At 36.6% G+C, this 22,513-nt stretch overlaps 1 protein-coding gene across 1 annotated transcript; it reads right to left on the bottom strand.

Annotated features, from left to right (window-relative positions):
• Window positions 1-1,099: 1,099 nt before the first annotated feature.
• LOC134228924 (uncharacterized) lies at window positions 1,100-16,053 on the bottom strand. Its single transcript, XM_062710620.1, has 4 exons — window positions 16,048-16,053; window positions 12,809-12,931; window positions 3,282-4,502; window positions 1,100-2,308 (listed from the first exon to the last, which is right to left on the bottom strand). The coding sequence occupies exons 1-4, from the start codon at window positions 16,051-16,053 to the stop codon at window positions 1,619-1,621; spliced, it is 2,040 nt and encodes a 679-aa protein (XP_062566604.1). The 3' UTR covers window positions 1,100-1,618.
• Between the last annotated feature and the right edge of the window lie 6,460 nt (window positions 16,054-22,513).

Genomic DNA, 22,513 nt, shown 5'->3' with positions numbered 1-22,513 from the left:
AATGATGATGTACATATTTCTTCACAATTGACAAAGGATGGTTTAAATTGTTTAAATTTGAGGTCACATTTAACTTAACCTATGTATATCTGACCGTTCACGGTAGCTCAGTCGGTAGAGCGCTCGCTCCCTGATCGGGAGGTCGTGAGTTCGTATCTCGGCCGCGACTGACCTAGTCGTTAAAATACGTAGCAACTGTTCCTTCGCCATGCGCTCGGCACTTGAAGTGAAAGTTGTGGGTTCTTTGGATGAGACCTTAAAACCGAGGCCCTGTGTCAGAGGCAGGCGTTGGCACGATAAAGATCCATCACTGCTCAATGGCCCTGAGTGCCGAGTAAAGGTCAAAAGAAGCCCTTCACCGGCATATGGTGATGTCTTTATACAAGTGAAAAATTCTCGATTGGGACGTTAAACAATATACAATCAATCAATCGTATATCTGACATTAAGTTTTGCATACTTGACATAACTTTCTTAAACATATCATTTTGTTCCTTGCTGACTTTTTCTAAAATAGCTGAATAGCATCTTCATCTTTTAAAATTAGTTTATATATGCTACATGTATTAAGGTATCAAAGTATTTTTTCCCAGTGAAATTTTCCAATCCAGATATCCGGCACTGTCGACCACGGTGTTATGCAATGAAAGGTGAAGGCTGAGCTCACGTGTAGAGTCAATTTATTTCGTATTGACATAATTCTCTCGATATCGTCGCCCACTGTCACCTCTCCTGCTGCAGGCTCTTCTCCCCACCTTCTTTTTGATGACTAAAGGATCTTTGAACAAATGTTTCTTAACAATTTGTATATAAATGAAATATCGAATTCCTCATATCCAGTTTATGATTATAATAAGACTTATTCAGAGGCTTTTCACCAATGAAACTTTCGAGTGCATTGCAGATCTCCGCCATCTTCAAGCAAGTGTGACAGAATTCATTATTAACTACTCCAGTTAACGTTCTGTGAATAAAAATTATCATTTTTGAGCGGTTGCTTCTAGTCTTCAATTTCGTTTAAATGTCATCATTTGAGACTTTAATTCTTGAACATCTGACACGACAGTTCATGTTGCTCGTGTTGATCCTTGACAAACTTTTCTATGATAGCTTTTATTGCATTTTCCCCTTTCTCTTTTAGAGCCAGTTTCTGAATGCCTTTAAGAATATCCAAGTACTTTTTTCCAGTGAAGGTTTCCGGTCGTTGGCAGTTATTCGACATTGTTGACCAGGTGTCACCGTATTCTGTCTGAGAGATGGAGGCTGAACTCACATGAGCAGCCAATCTATTTTGCATTGACCAGATTCTCTCAATATCATCATCCACGGTCACCTCTACAACTGCTGCATGTTCTTCTCCCCACCTTCCTTTTGTCAGTTAAGGGATCTTTGAACAAATGTTTCTTAACAACTTGTATGTAAATGAAATATCAAATTCCTTTATATCCAGTTTATGATTATAATTAAGCTTATCCATAGGCTTTTAACCAATGAAACCTGCAAGTGCATTGCAGATTTCTGACATCTTCAACAAAGTGTTACAGAATTCATTATTCACTATCCCAGCGAACTTTCTACGAGTAAAAAATTATTATTTCTAAATGGCTGCCTTAAGTCTTCAATTTCGTTTTAATGTCATCATTTGAGACTTTAATTCTTGAACATCTGACACGACGGTCTTCAACAGTTCATGTTGTTCGTGTTGATCCTTGACAAACTTTTCTATGATAGCTTTTATTGCATCTTCCCCTTCCTCTTTTAGAGCCAATTTCTGAATACCTTTAAGGCTATCCACGTACTTTTTACCAGTGAAGTTTTCCAGTCTTTGGCAGACATCTGACATCGTCGTCCAGGTGTCATCGAATTCTGTCTGAGAGGTGGAGGCTGAACTGACATGCGCAGTCAATCTATTTCGTATTGACCTAATTCTTTCGATATCATCACCCACTCTCACTTCTCCTGCTGCAGGCTCTTCTCCCCATTTTCCTTTTGTTGGTTTAGAAATCTTTGAACAAATGTTTCTTATCAATTTGTATGTTAATGAAATATCAAATTCCTCATATCCTGATATTTTTGCTTTTTTCAATTGATCTTCTTGATTTGCGTTTAGATTCAGACTCTTCAACTTTTTGTTTGATAATAAATCCACCTTGTTCTCAATATCAGATGCAGGAATTTCTGATTCTAGAATATCTCTGTATGCCTTATTTAACACATCATTTGTGGCCATGCCAAGTTTTGCAAATCTAGACCGGCCTTCTAGGTTTTGTCCAGAGGCCACAGGAGTACTGGAATCACTCGACTCTCTCTGAAACAAAATAAACCATTGCTATTATAATGAACCAATCTTAACCTCGAAACTTAGTGCTGGAAATAGCCAACTTTGTCAAAAATCAATCTTAGTTCATCTAATGGAGCCAACTTAGGAAAAAATCATTATAAACCAAGATAAAAATTTATAAGATAATTCCCCATATATTAAGCAAAGCTAAACCCTAATGCAACTACAGTTTGTTATCTAATGTGATTATAACAAAGGGCCCTTTTGTAGGTCAAGTAAGGAAAATTAGGATAAAAACAATTTTAATTTACCATAAGATATCATTGAGTTGGTGACATCACATCAATTTGGAAAATTAGGAATAAAGTGAAATGAACGATTTATCTAGAGAGAAACATAATGTACTCATCAGAGCTTCTAAAACCCTGGTACCCGAACCACGAGACAATGGATAGTTAATTGCACAATTTTGGTAAAAGATTAAAAATCCATTAACCTCGTGCAAAACAGTTCATCTACTCTGCACTGGTCTGAAAGAAACTTGGTGCTTTGATCAAGGTCACGACACATTTTGAGATTATAAGCAATATTAGTTTGAAGTATACAGATATACCTAACTACATTTCTTCATTCCATTTTTAGTTTCCAATTATTTATACAGATATACCTAACTACATTTCTTCATTTCATTTTGAGTTTCCAATTATTTTTTTTTTAAAAATTTATTTCTGAAAGTGATCTTGAACTTGACCAATTGGCCTTGCATTTAGATCAAGACATTCCTGATAGAATGCTCTGTGTTAAATATAAACTTCCAATGTCTCTCTCTTTAATATTTTTTTTATTCATTGATCTTTTATATGGTCAAAATCAGTACGATTCCTCAGCTGGTAAACAATAACTGGACTTAAATATATATAAATACCAACAGACAGGCAGACAATGTAAGTCCTAAAAATCGATTTTTTTTGACAGGTGTATAAAGATTAATAACTGTTACCTTTTCCCAGAATCCCTGCATCATCCGTACATTGATCACATGCTTCTCTTGAAGTTGACATTTGCACTGACTTTCTTTAGCCTTGATTTTGGACAGCTCACTTGCAAGAGTAAAAGATATGTCTTTTTCATTACAAACAACGTTTTGACATTTGTATCCTTTGAGGAATATCTTTGTGCCAATAAATGTTTCTGTCAATTTTTCTATTGCTTTATCAATGGAGTCTCCAACTTCATTTGATACTTCTTTGTCTATAGTCAATGGTTTGATTCTCAGCACCTGCAACTGGATATCGTCATTACATATGCCAATAACAACAGTGTGTTCATTGTGATCAAACACTGCCCCCGTTTGATAAAGACATGGACTTCCTTCATTATCTTCATCTTTTGCAATACTCCATCTTAGAGAACTTATGCAGTATGCTACCAGTCTGTAGAACACAAACATGGCAAAGGAATTGAATCGATAGCACAAAATGGATGAGCATTCCCACTTATCTTCAAAAAAGTCAGCTTTAAACTGTTTTTTGTTCATACACGGGACATACCATGACATGCCACCTTCTGATACAGCCTCAACTGCATCCAAAGGTACCAGCATTTGAAGTTTCTCCATGTATGGCAAAATTTCACTTTTATGTTTCGAGTAAGAGGGTTCATCTTTCCACAAAGCATCTATCAATTTATCTTTAAGTTCCCCTGTTTTGTTGAAGGATTTCCACTCTTTAACTAATTTCCTTTTACAATCTTTATTGATGTGATTTTCATCAGCAATTATCTTACTGAAAGCATAAGCAAGCCACTGAATATCAAGTATAACATGTTCCCTCAATTCTGCTTCTCCAAAATTCAAAAGAAGACCATTGTCATGGAAACATTTTAAAAATTCGGACATTTCCTCGTCACTTTTAATTTGGTATTCATTGGGAACAGATGCGTTGAGCTTCCAGATTTCACTCAGTGACAAAACCTTCCAGGCTCCTTCATATAATAACTGTTCCATTAGAGCCCATGAGGATGGCAATTCAATTTTTGTAGTATTCTCATCCGTAAATAATTCCACTATGGAGTTTTTCATTGACTCTAGCATTGCTTTAGTGTTATCATTAAGTTCCTTTAGACCCACTGCATACTCCCGATCATTCAGAGACTCACTTAACCAATTTCTGTCCTCGTCTGGAACAGCATTCCAGAACTCTCCAAAGAACCTCTCTATTTCCTGAAGAAGTAAATAAAGCATGTATATTAAAATATTAATTTATAATTGTAAACTGAACCACTAAATTATGATAATGTATCGATGTTTGAAAATGTGCAGTTACAGATATTTCAGTATTAAGATAGCCCGATCCTCAGGTTTATAAAATAAGCAGTCAAGTTACACAGTTATGATAAGGCTGTCCGAAGGCTTAAAATGCTTTGAAAATATACATTTTATTCCGAGCTAGATTTTAATTTTAATTTGTTATCTTTGCAGACAACTTGCGATGATAGTTAATCCTGTTTTATTTTAAAGCATTTCTATGACGTCACTTGACTGTGTTGATCACGTGACGGAGATTTGTGATAATCCTAATTGTTGCACAAAAATCGCTTCAGCACAAGTGCAAAAGAAAAATATTGTGCAAAGTTTGTTACATAGATCAATTCATTGTGATCTCTAGTACATAGAAAGTGCTGGGGCAAGATTAATTTTTACTCATTAAGAAAATATTCTACGAGAAATTCAACTTACCAACATAAGAAGGGGTATTTTCCACTCTTTATCGCGTTTTATACAAAAATGGATAAACTACATACAATCCCCCCAGCAATATTCAGTTAGAGGACATACCTCTCCTGAAGATTCACACAGAATATCTTTAATTTGTCCTTGTTTATCAATTGTGCCGGTCCAATATAAACATGATTCATAAATTTTAACTCTGTCTTCGGACGTGTAAGGGGAGCGTTTCACACATAATTTTTTGGTATTGTTTGAATATGTGCATATCAGGCAAGCAAAAGGAATCGGGATATTTAAATTTCAAATGTCCAACATCATAACAGCACACTCGAGCATAAATACAATCCTAACTAGAACTGTCCAATAGGGACAAATACCCCCGCTGGGTTTTTCAGAGTAGGTGCCAATTCAGAAATATTTTATGGATCTAGTAAGGGGGGTTCACTATTGTCTAATAAAGTGCCCTGCCACAGCATCATACACCTATCAAATATTGTTCGATAATCATAAATTTGTTAGGGTGCAAGAAAATCAAGTAACCTTGATTAACAGATTGACACAGATTTCAATGATCTAATTTCTATTTCTTATCATGTTTAAAATATTGTACATACATCTCTAAGAGACTTACAGTGTAGGGATTAATTAAAACAAATAATACATTATATAATTCTAAACTGGTTGTGTTAGAGCTTAACAAATATCCATCTGCAGTTTTAAATTGTTTATTGCATATTTTATGAAATAATGGAAATGGAAATAAAATGATCAAAAATTAATTATTCTTTAGACTATAGAATTCTAAGTGAAACATGACTGCAATTTGTTGCAAATATATAAAAATTGAAACATTATTTTTTCAATGAACACATGTATAATTAATTTTAATTATATTGTATAATACTAATTCAGTTTTAATCATACACTAAAACATCAATTTGTTTTGAATTACATTACACCAATTGAAAGATCTTTATCTGAACTACAGCCATCAAGAACTCTTAATTAACACAAGCAACTACAAGGCCATTTCTTTTTGCCCAACTCCCAAGAGATGAATCAAGATAATACTGCATGATGCTCTTGCCAGTTAACTCCCCACAATGAACTCATTAATTTCTCTCTAATTTGACATGCACATTTCTGCTATCAAAAATTCTCCTTGACCAGTGCTTGATAATTATGCCCATGGGACAAACTGAATTCCTCTCAAATCATTAACATTTGTTACAAAATTTGCTGTAAAGTGTATGATAAAAATTAAGTTTTTACTTAATTTAGCATTTTTAAATAAGGATACAACTATATTTTTACATTTTTTAGGATTATGAAATTTAAAATTTTAAAGACTTAGTTTTTTTAAAAAATCACTTAAATTAAAGGTCACAGTGACCTTGAAATAGGTCGGGACACGTCATCTACTCAAGATGCATAAATTGTCCAAGTTTGATGATTGTAAGTCTAATACTTTTCTAGTTATGATCAAAACAAAATCACAAAATAAAAAAGAAAAAACACCTGTAAAATGCAGAAAAATCATCCAATCATGATAAAAATCCCAGGTGCACAACTTCTTATGGTGAATAATAAGTGTATAAATTTTCAGACAAATCTAACCAACAGTTTCTGAGAAATGGTCCGGACAAAATCTTGTCTACAGACAGATGGACAGACGGACAGACGGACAGACAGACGGACATGGTGATTCCAATATACCCCCCTAAACTTCGTTTGCGGGGGTATAATTAATAGAATAAATCTACGTGCCATGTAAAATGTATGACACTTTGCCTGTCATGCCTGCTCAAGTATGCAGTGACTTGACGTCATTTAAGCATTGAATTCATATTTTGGGATGTCTTCGGTCCTGTAACACACCTGGCTGTGCCGACAAATTGAATACCGAGCTACTGCATGGTATGATACTTTGTCGGCACGGCCAGGTGTGTTATAGGACCGAAGACATCCCAAAATATGAATTCAATGCTTATATTTACATCTCTAATTTTCCTTTATCATAATTGTTTATTTCGTTCATGTTTAATGTCAATTTAGCGCCCTTCAGTATTGGTGTGCTTAATAAATGTAATAGCCATTCGTGACGTTGGAAAGTCGTTTGTGACTTTGGAAAGTTAAATTACACAAATAAACATTGCGAGGAAAAAAATTACAAATTAAATTTTAATGCACATTTGTTGTGATTTTATGTAAATTTTAAAAGGGTAGTTTTTAAATGAAATTGAGTCAAAACAATATACATTTTGTTGTTCCTAAATATTGAAAATGCATGTAGTTCCTACTGTGTATTCTAACGCGACAAGGTTTTGTGTGTGTTATAGAAATTTGAACGTCGTGGATTTCTAATGGATTTAATAAAGAATATTACACTGAATGTTAATATATATTCTATTATAACGTCATATCTATGTAGTTCAGAGAAGTAACTACGGTTTGAACAGTTTGAAATTTTACGGGCAGCCTTATCCTAGCTGCATATAAAAAATACTCATAAAAGTACTTCTGAATCCACAAAGTTATGTGCATTTATCCACAGTATTTCTTTAAAGTTAAAAATTAAAGTTAATCAGATTCAATAGGGAAAATTGACAAATCTCCAATGTTTTTGAAGAAAAAGCGAATTGGAATATCGGCAATGCATTTTCTAATTGCAAATTATTAAACAAATATATTTTTTAGGTTAAAAAATGATAGGTATCCAGACATTCAGAGTAACTGTCATAAGTTTTATACTTATTAGGTATATTTTGTCTTCCAATTTGGTCATGTATTCTATAATACAAAGTGTAAAGGCTTTTGCTATTATTGCAAGACACTACAAATCATTTCTTATTTCATATCATGCTGATAAGCATTGGTATCAAAGGCTAGATTCAAGAAAATCCCATTCTCTAAAACAGTATTAATTTTTTTTCCATTGATAGGGTACAATTGTCAACTTTTATAAGACTTTTTCTAAGACTTCCAAAAGCCTTTAATCTTATAACGTTGAACTAGAACTGTCCAATAGGGACAAATACCCCCCGCTGGTTTTTTTCAGAGAGGGTGCCAATTCAAAAATACTTTATGGATCTAGAGGTGTTCACAATTAACTTACAAAAAATTGCAGTGAAATATAATTGTTCATCATGTTTCTTAATGAATGAAACAAAGGTGCAACCAAACGAAACATCAATACTAATACATTGTAATTCCATTGTAACATTTTTTTTTTATTCAATCTTTTTTTATTTCTGCATTAAAAAAATATATTGCAATTATGTGTTATGTCACTCTGCAAACTGATTGTTGAAAAAAAATCATATTATACAAAATCAAATTAATCTTGATAACTTTATATCAAATTCCTTTGAAAATAAAGAGCTGGTCATCCAGTAATGAAGTGCTTGACAGACAATAAATTACAATTAAGAGAATAAGGGAAGAGAGATCTTAAATTCTAGTGCCTGATTCCCAGGAGATTACACGTACATGGTTGATAATAAGATGCCTTAATGTTCAACTTCCCACACCAAACTCATTACCACGGTAATTTATCTTTAACTGGATGCATGTCCAGTCATTATTCCCAAGAGATAAATAAAACTAGTGCTAATTGTAACGGGGACCGTTACAGATGTTCCCCAAACGCTCCCCAAATCGCTTTTTGTGCCTAATTCCTGTAAGACATTTTTTAAAATATGATCAGTGTCGAAGGATTTCATCAAAGAATTATAAAGGCTACAATGCTATGAACTATATATCATTTAATGCATTGTACGCGCACCCACGTGTATGCACATGCAAGATGATTATGGCATGTTGTCTAAACCAATAACATAACTTAATATAGTGAGAATCAATTACAAATCATATAAATATAAACGTTACCGTTCTTTAGATAAATTGGTCATTTTTCGTCTTTTGCACACGCAAATGCATGCATGCATGTTCGTGCATTAATTTTGATAATACCATAAAGAAGGAATCCATTATAGCTATTCATATTCTAAATTTTCTCCCGTTTCGTTGAAAACTAGGAAAGTTATAGACATTTAAAGTTTCAGCCAATCAGATTGCAGCACACAAGCATGCGCACGCTTTTCATGATTATTCTTATATATCATGCTGTAGATCTTTATAATTTATAACCATGTTCAAAATTTTGGATTTTGTCGAAAGACAAGAAAGATATTGAGACTTTAGTTTCAGCCAATCAGAGCGAAGCGCACGTGCATGCGCGTGAGATCTTGCCATTTTGACCATGTCTTCTTGTTTAAGCTTCTAATATATCCTTATATTATGAGTTTCAAAGCATTTCATAAAGAAATTAAATGGTTACGTCTATATCAATTATATTGGACATTTCTCATGTTGCACGTGCGCGCTCTTGCAAGCACATGTGCATGTAAATACTTTCATAATAATTCTTATATATCAGGCTGTAGACCTCCCTAATGTATGACTAAGTTTAAAATTTCAAAGGATTTTATCAAAAAACAAGAAAGATATAGAGACTTTAGTTTCAGCCAATTAGAGCAGAGCGCACGTGCATCCACGTGAGATCTTGCTATTTTGACCATGTCATCTTGTCTGTGCTACTTATATATCCTTATATTATGAGTTTGAAAGCATTTCATCAAAAATTGAACAAGAGGCCCATGCAGGGGCCACAGCGCTCACATGAGCACATCGGGCTTGAATTTACCCCCCCCCCCCCCCCTCCAGGCGTTCATCATTTGAACAAATTAGAATACACTACGTGAGGATGATTCCATATAAAAACATGGATCACTAATCATAGCTTTGAAGAACTTGAAAAGAAGATTTTAAAAGATTTCCCTATATATCCCTATTTAAAATGTGGGTCGGCCATTTTGGCCCCAACCTAGCCCCGGGGGTCATGATTTGAACAAACTTGAATCTACACTACCTGAGGATGATTCCACACGAGTTTCATCTTTCCTGGGCCAGTGGTTCTCGAGAAGATTTTTAAAGATTTTTCCTATATATTCCTATGTAAAACAAGGGTCGGCCATTTTGGCCCCACCCTTGCCCGGGGGGTCATGATTTGAACAAACTTGAATCTACACTACCTGAGGATGATTCCACAAGAGTTTCATCTTTCCTGGCCCAGTGGTTCTCGAGAAGAAGATTTTTAAAGATTTTTCCTATATATTCCTACGTAAAAAAAGGGTCGGCCATTTTGGCCCCACCCTTGCGACAGGGGTCATGATTTGAACAAACTTGAATCTACACTACCTGATTCCACATGAGTTTCATCTTTCCTGGCCCAGTGGTTCTGGAGAGGAAGATTTTTAAAGATTTTTCCTATATTTTCCAATGTAAAACTTGGGTCGGCCATTTTGGCCCCACCTTCGCCCCGGGGGTCATGATTTGAACAAACTTGAATCTACACTACCTGAGGATGATTCCACACGAGTTTCATCTTTCCTGGGCCAGTGGTTCTCGAGAAGATTTTTAAAGATTTTTCCTATATATTCCTATGTAAAACATGGGTCGGCCATTTTGGCCCCGCCCTTGCCCCGGGGGTCATGATTTTAACAAACTTGAATCTACGCTACCTGAGGATGATTCCGCATGAGTTTCATCTTTCCTGGCCCAGTGGTTCTGGAGAAGAAGATTTTTAAAGATTTTTCCTATATATTCCTATGTAAAACAAGGGTCGGCCATTTTGGCCCCACCCTTGCCCGGGGGGTCATGATTTGAACAAACTTGAATCTACACTACCTGAGGATGATTCCACATGAGTTTCATCTTTCCTGGCCCAGTGGTTCTCGAGAAGAAGATTTTTAAAGATTTTTCCTATATATTCCTACGTAAAAAAAGGGTCGGCCATTTTGGCCCCACCCTTGCGACAGGGGTCATGATTTGAACAAACTTGAATCTACACTACCTGATTCCACATGAGTTTCATCTTTCCTGGCCCAGTGGTTCTGGAGAGGAAGATTTTTAAAGATTTGTTCTATATATTTCTATGTAAAACTTGGGTCGGCCATTTTGGCCCCACCTTCGCCCCGGGGGTCATGATATGAACAAACTTGAATCTACACTACCTGAGGTTGATTCCACATGAGTTTCATCTTTCCTGGCCCAGTGGTTCTGGAGAAGAAGATTTTTAAAGATTTTTCCTATATTTTCCTATGTAAAACTTGGGTCGGCCATTTTGGCCCCACCCTAGCCCCGAGGGGTCATGATTTGAACAAACTTGAATCTACACTAGCTGAGCATGATTCCACATGAGTTTCATCTTTCCTGGTCCAGTGGTTCCGGAGAAGAAGATTTTTAAAGATTTTTCCTATATATTCCTATGTAAAACTTGGGTCGGCCATTTTGGCCCCACCCTAGCCCCGAGGGGTCATGATTTGAACGTTCTGGAGAAGAAGATTTTTTTAAAAATGCCCTTAATTTTTCACAAATTCATAATTATCTCCCCTTGGAAGTGCGTGTGGCCCTTCATTTGAACAAACTTGATTCCCCTTTACCCAAGGATACTTTGTACCAAGTTTGGTTGAAATTGGCCCAGTGGTTCTTGAGAAGAAGATGAAAATGTGAAAAGTTTACGACGACAACAACAACGACAACGACGACAGACAACGGACAAATTTTGATCAGAAAAGCTCACTTGAGCCTTTGGCTCAATGAGCTAAAAAGTTACGGCTATATTCATTATATTGGTCATTTTACGTGTTGCACGTGCCCGCTCTTGCAAGCACGTGCGCGCAAAATTACCTTCGTTCAGCAAATCTACATAACATGTCTACTAACCCTAAAAACATTTCACCATAGTCGGATGTGTAGTTTACGAGATCATTCGCGGACAAAAAAGTGCCCAGGAAGAAGAAAAATTAAGAAACGGAGTAAAAACAATATGTTCCCAAACTTTGTTTGGGGAACATAATTACATTATCTTCTGTGCAATGTAAAAACTGTTTTTAACACTGGATGATGTTTCTTTTTTTTAAGTTTATATGAGTAGTTTTAAGCTGTAGTATTTTTGTAAAGATATTCTAGATTCTATGTCTCAAACCTTATACCTGAGCCAAAAAATGAAGAAGTCAATTAAAATAAAAAATAAAATCTGTAAAATGTAAAAAAATGAACAAAAAGAGTTGAAAATTCCAGGTGCACACCATCATATGGTGAAAAATAATCGTACAAATTTTCAGATTAATCCTTGCAATAGTTTCTGAGAAATGGTCCGGACAAAACCACAAAATAAAAATGAAAAAACACCTGTAAAATTCAAAATAATAATCGAATCGAAATGAAAATATCAGGTGCACAACTTCATATGGTGAATAATATTTGTACAAATTTTCAGACAAATCCTTCCAATAGTTTCTGAGTAATGGTCCAGACAAAATCTCGTCTACAGACAGACAGACAGACAGACAGACATGGTGATTCCAATATACCCCCCTAAACTTCGTTTGTGGGGGGTATAATAAAATAAAAATTCTTGCATGAAAAGTTTCATGTTGATGTATTTCTAATTAAATATTAATTGTCCTTCCTGGCTCAGAATCGGATATCCTAAAATGTGGTGCACAGTTCAAACTGACGTCAATTGCACCATGTAAATCTGGTATCCATTGTTGATTACAATTTATATGACACTCTGGATGTAATACAAAATACATGATTGTGTAATACGATTAACTGTCAATTAATTATTGGTTCTTTTGTATTTCTGAATTTTAACTGTAATTGTGCATTATCAAATAGGTTGGTACCAGTTATTTTTTGTGATTCACATTTCAATTAGCCTGAATACTTACATCTGTAGATTTTTTCTCCGTGTGTGTGGCAACAAGAAACAGTGGTGATTTTTTGCCTCCAAATGTCTTGATTGAGGTAATCCAAAACTTCAGGTAGTCTAAAAGAAAACACAATTTTGTAAACTAAAAGAACAACAAAGCATCCTAATAAAAACCAAACAGGTTGAAGTCTCTGGAAAGTGTGTAGCTCTACTGCTTTGTGTTAAAAACATGAACAAGAGGCCCAGGGGCCACAGCGCTCACCTGAGCACATTGGCTAGGAAAAAGTACATATCAGATCAGAACTGAAAGTTTAATGGGGGGGGGCTTGAATTTGAACTCCCCAGGTGTAGAATCTACACTACCTGAAGATGGTTCCATATTAATATCACTAATCATAGCTTTGAAGTGCTTGAAAAGAAAATATTTAAAGGTTTCCCTAAAAATCCCTATGTAAAAACTGGGTCAGCCTTTATGGCTACACCCTAGCCCTGGGGGTCATGATTTGAACAAACTTGAATGTACACCATCTGAAGATGATTCCACATGACTTTCATCTCTCCTGGCCCAGTGGTTCTTGAGGAGAAGATTTTTAAAGATTTTGCCTATATATTCCTATTTTAAACTTGGGTCGGCCATTTTGGCCCCACCCTAGCCCCGGGGGTCATGATTTGAACAAATTTAAATCTACACTCTCTGAGGATGATTCCACATGAGTTTAATATTTCCTGGCCCAGTGGTTCTTGAGAAGAAGATTTTTTAAGATTTTTCCTATATATTCCTATCTTAAACTGGGGTCGGCTATTTTGGCCCCACCCTAGCCCCTGGGGCCATGATGTGCACAAACTTGAATCTGCACTACCTGAAGATGATTCCACATGAGTTTCATCTTTGCTGGCCCAGTGGTTCTTGAGAAGAAGATTTTCAAAGATTTTTCAGATATATTCCTATGTAAAACTTGGGTCGGCCATTTTGGCCCCACCCTAACCCTGGGGGTCATGATTTGAACAACCTTGAATATACACTACCTGAAGATTATACCACATGAGTTTCATATTTCCTGGCCCAGTGGTTCTTGAGAAGAAGATTTTTTAAGATTTTTCCTGTATATATTCCTATGTTAAACTGGGGTTGGCCATTTTGGCCCCACCCTAATCCCTGGTGTCATGATGTGCACAAACTTGAATCTACACTCTCTGAGGATGATTCCACATGAGTTTCATATTTCCTGGCCCAGTGGTTCTTGAGAAGAAGATTTTCAAAGATTTTTCATATATATTCCTATGTAAAACTTGGGTCGGCCATTTTGGCCCCACCCTAGCCCCGGGGGTCATAATTTGAACAAACTTAAATCTACACTACCTGAGGATGATTTCACATGAGTTTCTGGCCCAGTGGTTCTTGAGAAGAAGATTTTTTAAGATTTTTCCTATATATTCCTATCTTAAACTGGGGTCGGCTATTTTGGCCCCACCCTAGCCCCTGGGGTCATGATGTGCACAAACTTGAATCTGCACTACCTGAAGATGATTCCACATGAGTTTCATCTTTGCTGGCCCAGTGGTTCTTGAGAAGAAGATTTTCAAAGATTTTTCAGATATATTCCTATGTAAAACTTGGGTCGGCCATTTTGGCCCCACCCTAACCCCGGGGGTCATGATTTGAACAAACTTGAATCTACACTACCTGAGGATGATTCCACATGAGTTTCATATTTCCTGGCCCAGTGGTTCTTGAGAAGAAGATTTTCAAAGATTTTTCATATATATTCCTATGTAAAACTTGGGTCGGCCATTTTGGCCCCACCCTAGCCCCGGGGGTCATGATTTGAACAAACTTAAATCTACACTACCTGAGGATGATTCCACATGAGTTTCATCTTTTCTGGCCCAGTGGTTCTTGAGAAGAAGATTTTTTAAGATTTTTCCTTTATATTCCTATGTTAAACTTGGGTCGGCCACTTTGGCCCCAGCCTAGCCCCGGGGGTCATGATTTGAACAAACTTGAATCTACACTACCTGAGGATGATTCCACATGAGTTACATCTTTCCTGGCCCAGTGGTTCTTGAAAAGAAGATTTTTTAAAAATGCCATTATTTTTTCTCTAATTCATAATTATCTCCCCTTGGTAAAGGACGTGGCCCTTCATTTGAACAAACTTGCATCCCCTCAACCCAAGGATGCTTTGTGGCAAGTTTGATTGAAATTGGTCCAGTGGTTCTTGAGAAGAAGTCGAAAATTTGAAAAGTTTACAACAACAACGACGACGACGACAACGACGACAGACAACGGACAAATTGTGATCAGAAAAGCTCACTTGAGCCTTTGGCTCAGGTGAGCTAAAAAGTAAAAGAATTTCAATCTATAGTTTTGTTTTTGGTTTTACAATAGTCCAGCAGAATTATATGATTTCATATTTTGATAACCTTTTAATAGTTATTAAATAAAATATGAACTCTGAAATGTGCAATATTTAAATTCTGATTTTTTTTTTTACATATCTTCTTCCTTCTGTTTTTCATGAAAACTGATTTTGTAGAAACATGTATTACAGTGTTGTGTACTTGTTAAGGCAAACAGCGTATAAAGAGAAGTTAAGTCAATTTCAATGGCAACACCCTCTGAAAACTGATTCATCATTCCTGGCTACTGACTGAAAAGTTATTTGTCACATCCACAGAAATGAACAGATACCCACCACAACTGACAAGCCCATGGGAGATCAATATCCCCAACGAAATAACTCCATCTGATTATTGAACTCCATTAGTACGAACTGATTAATTTTAATATCAGAAAAAAACAAATTTCACTAGTTGTTATTTCAAAAATAAACCAAAGCTGTTAATAGGACATGAATGCCCCGCTGAGGGTATATTACAGTCCCTGAAACGTTCTACTTTCTCATTTTTCCGTTCGTTCAGCGTGAGTTAACCGTTCTCTCTTCGTTCACAGTATTGCGTTCACCGTGCGCTTGCGTTCACCATTCATAAAACGTTCATAATTTGCTCTTCGTTCCGTTTACTTTGCGTTCACCGTTCACTTATCGTTCAGTCTTAATTGTCAATCAGAACTCCGAAGTGAAAGGACTTATCTTTTTGATGGTAAGGATTACGTTTTTTAATTAAATAACTTTGATATCGTAATTGAAGAATAATTATTTCATTGCAAAAATTATCTATGATAGTTATATTTCTATTATAATAACTAAGCTGTTACTTATTTCATGAAATGTCCCTGTAAAATAATACATTAAATACCTTCATGTATGTAAAAGGATGCTAAAATATTAATTTTCACAAATGGCAATGTACAAATGCTTCACGCACGGCCTCAATTTGTTGTAATTTTAATGACGACAAATCATTAATGGATGTATAATAATTAATCCAAGCCTTTTACAAGAAAAGAATACACAAAAAATATTTCTACAATAACCCGTATTTTTAAACTAGACGAAGGTCTGATAATAATGAACAGTACTGCAAATATTCAGTTAATTAAATATCTTTACAGCTAATTAAATTGATAGTGTGATATTAAATTTTAGGAAAGACCAACTGATTAAAATAGTTTATTATTAGAGAAGGTACCTAAACATATGTTTAAATATATGTTTGCCATTCATATAATTTAGACACCCCCCCCCCTCCCCGGTGCCTTTTCTCCCGAAATAAAATTCTTAGTGAGTATTTTCAGTATATTTTAATTAATATTTAATGTGTATTGGAACACAAGATAATCAGTCTTAAAACCAACATCAAACAGTCATTAAACAATAGTATTTAAGAATACACTTATGCCGGCAATAGTATTTTAAATTGGCAGGGAATATGTTTCAAATTCAATTTAAAACTTAATACTTCCTAGTATATATTCCCATTCTTTATTTATTTTTTCTGCAGGAATGCAAAAATCAGATCTAGAAATGATAGGGAAAAATATTAAGACTCCTTGGAAATATTAAGTGACTCTTTGCCTGGCAGCATGTTCGGTGAAACGCGATTTCCAAATCTCCACTGTGTCGAGTGATTTTGATTGACAGGACAAGCACGCTACTAGCACGTGGACTTCCTGTGGACTTCCTGTAAACCGTGTGAACTTGATGGTGGAAAATAAAAGCAAATGTTTACTGTAAAATGGATCTGTTAGTCTAAAAATAAATTGATTACCTTTACTGCTTGCAATATTTAGGAAAAATAATAAGAATTTTTATTTGATACAACAGATATCCGAGATTTGAGGGGGTATCTCTCTTTCTCTCTCTCGTACATTTCTCTGTTCAATAAAAAACTATGACAGCACATTACTAATTTATTTTTGAAAATTTTATTACAAATAGTTTGAATGCCTCTTTCCATCATCTAATGACCGAGTATAATCACGGCCGGGAAATTTTTCAGATACATGTATAATTTAGCTGTTTTTAATAAGATAATTGTCATGAAAGAATAAAAAAGACACACAAATATGGAATATTTTGCATTAGAATTTAAAACAAATGAGTTTTTATGCAATACGTCAACAGACATTTGCGAATTAAAAAAGAAATCCGTTATTTTACTCAGAATCGCCTTGGCATGGAAATACATGTATGGTTGTTTCAACTGCGTACAATGTAATTAATCCATTCTATAAGTAGTAGTTTTATCTTCAGAAGTCTACACTATTTTATAAGTGAAAAGAATAAGCATATTTACTATATAAATAGATTAATTTTAAAATTAATCTACACACGTATGGTAACAAATACACGTTTTACGGCAATTAAAATTTTTCAAAAAAATATTGATTTAAAACATAGGTACATATAGGTACAGAAAAAATTTTAATAAATTTATTTATTTATTTATTATCTTTATTGTTTATTTATATTAAACCACCTAGAATTAGAATAATAGAATAATAAAATAATCTCAATGCAAGGAAAAGACCAGAGGCATTTTGAATAAATCGTTTATCTTGCGTTCATCGTTCATTTTGCGCTCGCGTTCGCGCTCCGTTTGCCTTCTGTGTTCACTCACCGTTCACCACGTTGCGTTCAGCATTCGCACATCGTTCACTTATCGTTCTCTCTGCGTTCACTCACCGTTCTTTCAGCGTTTCTTCACCGTTCAGGTGTGAAACTCAAAGTAGAACGTTACAGGGACTGTAGTAAACCAGCATGAAAATTTGTATTAGTGTACATGGTTTGATCAATTAGTTAATTAATTGAGAATGAGAGAGTTACTGATAGGTTGCAGGTGCGCGGCGCAGGCGTTGTAGCCCTGTTTCCCCAGAGTGTAATTTTAGTTAGTTAGAGAGAAAGCGAGTGGACAAGCATGGATCTATAATTTGTTTGTTTGTCATTTCTGTTATCGTTGTTTATTGTGCATGATAGAGTTCTGAGAGATGAAAGTGAGCACTAGATTGATTATGTGAGAAAGTGGGGGAAAAGAGATTTGGTATGGGCATTCCCTGGGAACACGTGTGAGAGAGAGGAGAACAAGTCTGGAAGTCAACGAGTCTGGATGTGTTTTTGTATTGTGAACAAATGTGATTTCTTATATATAGATATGTGTTGTAAATATGTAAATAAACAATGTAAATAAAAACAATTGTCATCAATTACCAGTGCCAGTGACGGGGAGGACCCCCGTCACATTTTATGGTGGCAGCGGTGGGATGAGATTATTTTAACTATTTCGACATACACATTGGAAAATTAACTCCTGGTCAAATACTGTAAAGATGCCACGGAAGAAGAGACAGGAGCCAATTGAGGATATTATTCCCGAAGCTGTGCCTGAAGTTAGACAGCCGTCCAACCTGATTAAGCCTACCCCATTCTACAGGAAACTCGACGAGGACCTCGATTCATGGATTAAGAACTTTGACCGAATATCCAAAGCCAATTTCTGGACCGAACCAAGAAAATGCATAACGATACCTGCATTCCTCCGAGATCAAGCTGCAGATTATTATGAATCTTTAGACGACGATGTGAAAGATGACTATCATTCTGTCTGTGTCGCTCTGCGGGAAAGATTTATTCCCAAAGAACTCCAATCACTGTATTATTCGAACTTCTTCGGATATAAACAGGCAGAGATGCAAACCGTAGAAGATTATGCGGCGAACATAACGAAGCTTGCTACTCGTGTTTACATGGACATGCCTGGGAGGCAAAGGGAAACCCTCACTAAAGAGCATTTCGTCCAAGGATTGCGGCCTGAAATCAAGAGGTATGTGTTACTTTCTAACCCTAAGACGTTTGAGGAAGCTTTCAGGCATGCGAAGAGGGAAGAATGTAACAACTTCCTGGCAGATGCCCCGATGGCCAGAGGAACTGTAGCATCAATGTCTTACGCTCCTACAAGAACGGAAGAACTGGAAAAGTCACTCGCAGACCTGACCGCCAAGGTGTCAGTGATGGCAACTGAAGTCGGTAGATTCGCATCTAAACAGCAATTTGTTCCTCAATCTCGAGGACAAAGCCGTGGAGGAAGCCGGGGAGGAAGAGGCCGAGGATTCGGATTCCGCCCCCGACCGGACCGAAATCTTAGGACCACAGATGGGAGACCAATCTGCAACAAATGTCGCAGAGTAGGACACATAGCAGTCCGTTGTAATGAGCAACAAAGAAGCGCCAATTCGGAAAACTAAAGTCCGCCCTTTTGTGTGGAGGTAAAGGGCTAGAGGATCTAAAATACCCTCCTAGAGACAGCCAGTTGCGTAAAAGAGAAGAGGATAATTCTTCCGGAAGTAGTGAAAAAAGTGTTGAAAATGTGAAAAATGTATGTGAAAATATTGTTTCTTGTCAATTAAATCCTAAATTTTGTACCGCCAAACCGGTTGTACCGGCAACCGTGTCGATATTGTTGGGAAGTGTGAATTTAGGTTAAGAATTGGTGAACAAACCGATGTTGTATATAATGCATTTGTTGCTCGTGAATTCCCATATGACTGTATTTTAGGTTTGGACATTTTGAAGGACTGTGCATGCTATATTGATGTTGCAAATGATTCTGTATATATAAATGATGAATGTATCTCATTTATTTCTGATGCAAGTTCGACTAGCCAAAGTGTGCAAGATGCATGTAATTACAAGAACTTGAATGGGATTGAGATAAGTGAGAGTGTTGAGTCTGGTAAGAAAGAGAAAGATGAATTCTATGTATCTAGTGATTTAGGTGAAACGGAATGCAAGTCTATTACTAAAGTATTAGATAAGTATAGAAAAGTGTTTGCTTTCAGTAATAATGAATTAGGCAAGACAGATATGGTTGAACACTCTATAGATACAGGGGACAGTAAACCTATTCACTTGAGGCCTAATAGGATTCCTCACAGCCAGTGAATGTTACTGGAATCCCAGATAGAAATAATGTGCGCTAATGGAATTGTGCGACCGTCTAAGAGTCCATACTCCGCCCCAATTGTTTTGGTGCCAAAGAAAGATGGCAAAGTTCGCATGTGCATTGATTTTCGTAAAATAAACGAAGTCACCAAAAAGGACGTTTACCCTCTCCCTAGAATCGACGAAATGCTGGATGCACTTAATAAGTCTAAGTACTTCAGTGTCTTAGATTTGTGTCAAGGATACCACCAAGTACCTATTAAGGAAAGTGACAGAGAAAAGACCGCGTTTTCCTTCTTTGGAGGGCATTATGAATATAATTATATGCCATTTGGACTGTGTAACAGTGCGCCAACATTCCAGAGACTTATGGACTCTGTGCTTTCAGGATTACTGTGGAACACGTGTCTTGTGTAATTATATAGATGACGTAATTGTCTTCTTGGAAACTATTTCCGACCACGTCAAAAGACTTGAGGAAGTGCTAAAATGATTCGAAAATTCAGGGTTAAAGTTAAAAGCGAAGAAGTGTTACTTCGGAAAAACGGAGGTCACGTTCCTCAGCTGACGGAATATCGCCTGACACGGAGAAAGTAAAGTCGATCCACAACTTTCCGAGGCCGACAAATGTGAGCGAACTTAGAAGCTTTCTGGGACTCATCTCTTACTACCGTAAGTTTGTAAAAGATTTTGCAAGTAAGGCTGCACCCTTACACAAGCTCTTAAGGAAAGGTTTCGAATTCATTTGGGACAATAACTGCGAAAGTGCGTTTGAATTCTTCAAATCAGCTTTGACCAGCTTTCCTATTCTTAGGTATCCACATTTCTCGCTTCCGTTTATCCTGTACATGGATGCATGTGACACTGGTGTAGGTGCCGTATTAGCCCAAGAAGGTCCAGATGGTGAACGAACAATAGCGTACGCGAGTAGGAGTCTAAAACCAAATGAACAGAACTATGCAGTTATCGAAAAAGAGGCATTAGCCATTGTGTGGAGTGTGAAATACTTTAGACACTATCTATTCAGCCGAAAATTTACTGTGATAACTGACCACAACCCATTACGGTGGCTTATGGACATTAAGAATCCAGCAGGACGCCTAGCGCGATGATCATTAACTCTTCAAGAATATGACATAACCATTAAACATCGACCGGGAAAGGTTCATCAAAACGCAGACGCCTTATCTCGAATTCCTGTCGAATCCCTCATAGCAGCCACCTGTGCTAAGGCAGATGCAGACGTAATACCAAAAAGGTCATATCAGGACATCCTCGACCGTCAGAAAAATGACCCTCTCCTAGCCGCTATTATTAATTACTTAGAGAAGGGAGAGTTGCCTGAAATATCTGCAAAGGCCCGTGAGACGGTAATATTATCTGGTGATTATGAACTTGGACACAATGGTCTGCTATATCATCTTTGGCAGCCTGGATCTCATAGACGACGTCAAGCTATTAGACGCCAAATAGCTATTCCAAGGAGCCTGATAGACGAAGTCATGTATGCCTGTCACGACGACCTGACAGCCGGACATCTCTCATTCCAGAAAACGTATGACAAAGTCCAAGAGAGATTTCATTGGAAGGGAATGTATTCAGATGTAGAGTTTTGGTGTAGATCATGCGAAGACTGTGCAACTAAGAAATCACCGAAAAACAGACTTAAGTGCCCATTGAACCCGCTACCGGCACTTAATGGACCATTCGACAGAGTACATGTAGCTGTAGATGTCCTTGGACCATTCCCGCCGACCTACAAGTCCAAGTACATTATTGTGTTCAGTGACTACCTAACTTGATGGCCTGAAGTATTTGCCGTAAACAATGCAGATGCAGAAACAACTGGGCGACTTTTTGTAGAGGAAATAGTGTGTCGTCATGGAGCGCCTAGAGAGCTACTATCAGATAATGGCAAGAACTTTAGATCGAACATGATAAAGGAAATATGTAAATTAACAAATACCAGGAAAACTTTTACTACCGCCTACCACCCGGAAACCAATGGCCTAGTCGAACGCTTCAATGGAACGCTCACAACAATGTTGTCAATGTATGTGTCAGGACATCAGCGTGACTGGGACACCTTTATACCATACATACTGTTTGTGTATAGGACCGCAATCCATGAGACTACAAAAGAGTCACCCTTCTACCTAATGCACTTGCGAGATCCTGTTCTACCCGTTGAAGCCGTGCTCTGTCCGCCAACATTTTCTTACGCTGTAGCAGACGACTATAAGGAAGAGGCAAAAGTCCGTCTTCAGGAGGCCTACACGCTTGTCAAAGAAAACTTACAAAAATGTCAACAAAACCAGAAGGAACATCATGACCGTGCAGCAAAAGAGACTCATTATACTAAAGGGGACAAAATATGGCTATTA

Source organism: Saccostrea cucullata, unplaced genomic scaffold (genome assembly GCF_032062105.1).
Source record: "Saccostrea cucullata isolate Sc308-1 unplaced genomic scaffold, CSIRO_AGI_Scuc_v1 ctg5151, whole genome shotgun sequence".
In the NCBI taxonomy this organism is placed as follows: domain Eukaryota; kingdom Metazoa; phylum Mollusca; class Bivalvia; order Ostreida; family Ostreidae; genus Saccostrea; species Saccostrea cuccullata.
The sequence above is the reverse complement of the archived record's forward strand: the minus strand, read 5'-3'. Positions and strand labels throughout refer to the sequence as shown.

Bases quoted from the DNA above. Each gene is read 5' to 3' on its own strand.
- LOC134228924 (XM_062710620.1), bottom strand. The intron at 4,503-12,808 runs GTAAGTATTCAG...TTACTTCTTCAG, and splicing joins CGGAGAAAAAATCTACAGAT to GAAATAGAGAGGTTCTTTGG. The intron at 2,309-3,281 runs GTAACAGTTATT...ATTTTGTTTCAG, and splicing joins TGCAGGGATTCTGGGAAAAG to AGAGAGTCGAGTGATTCCAG.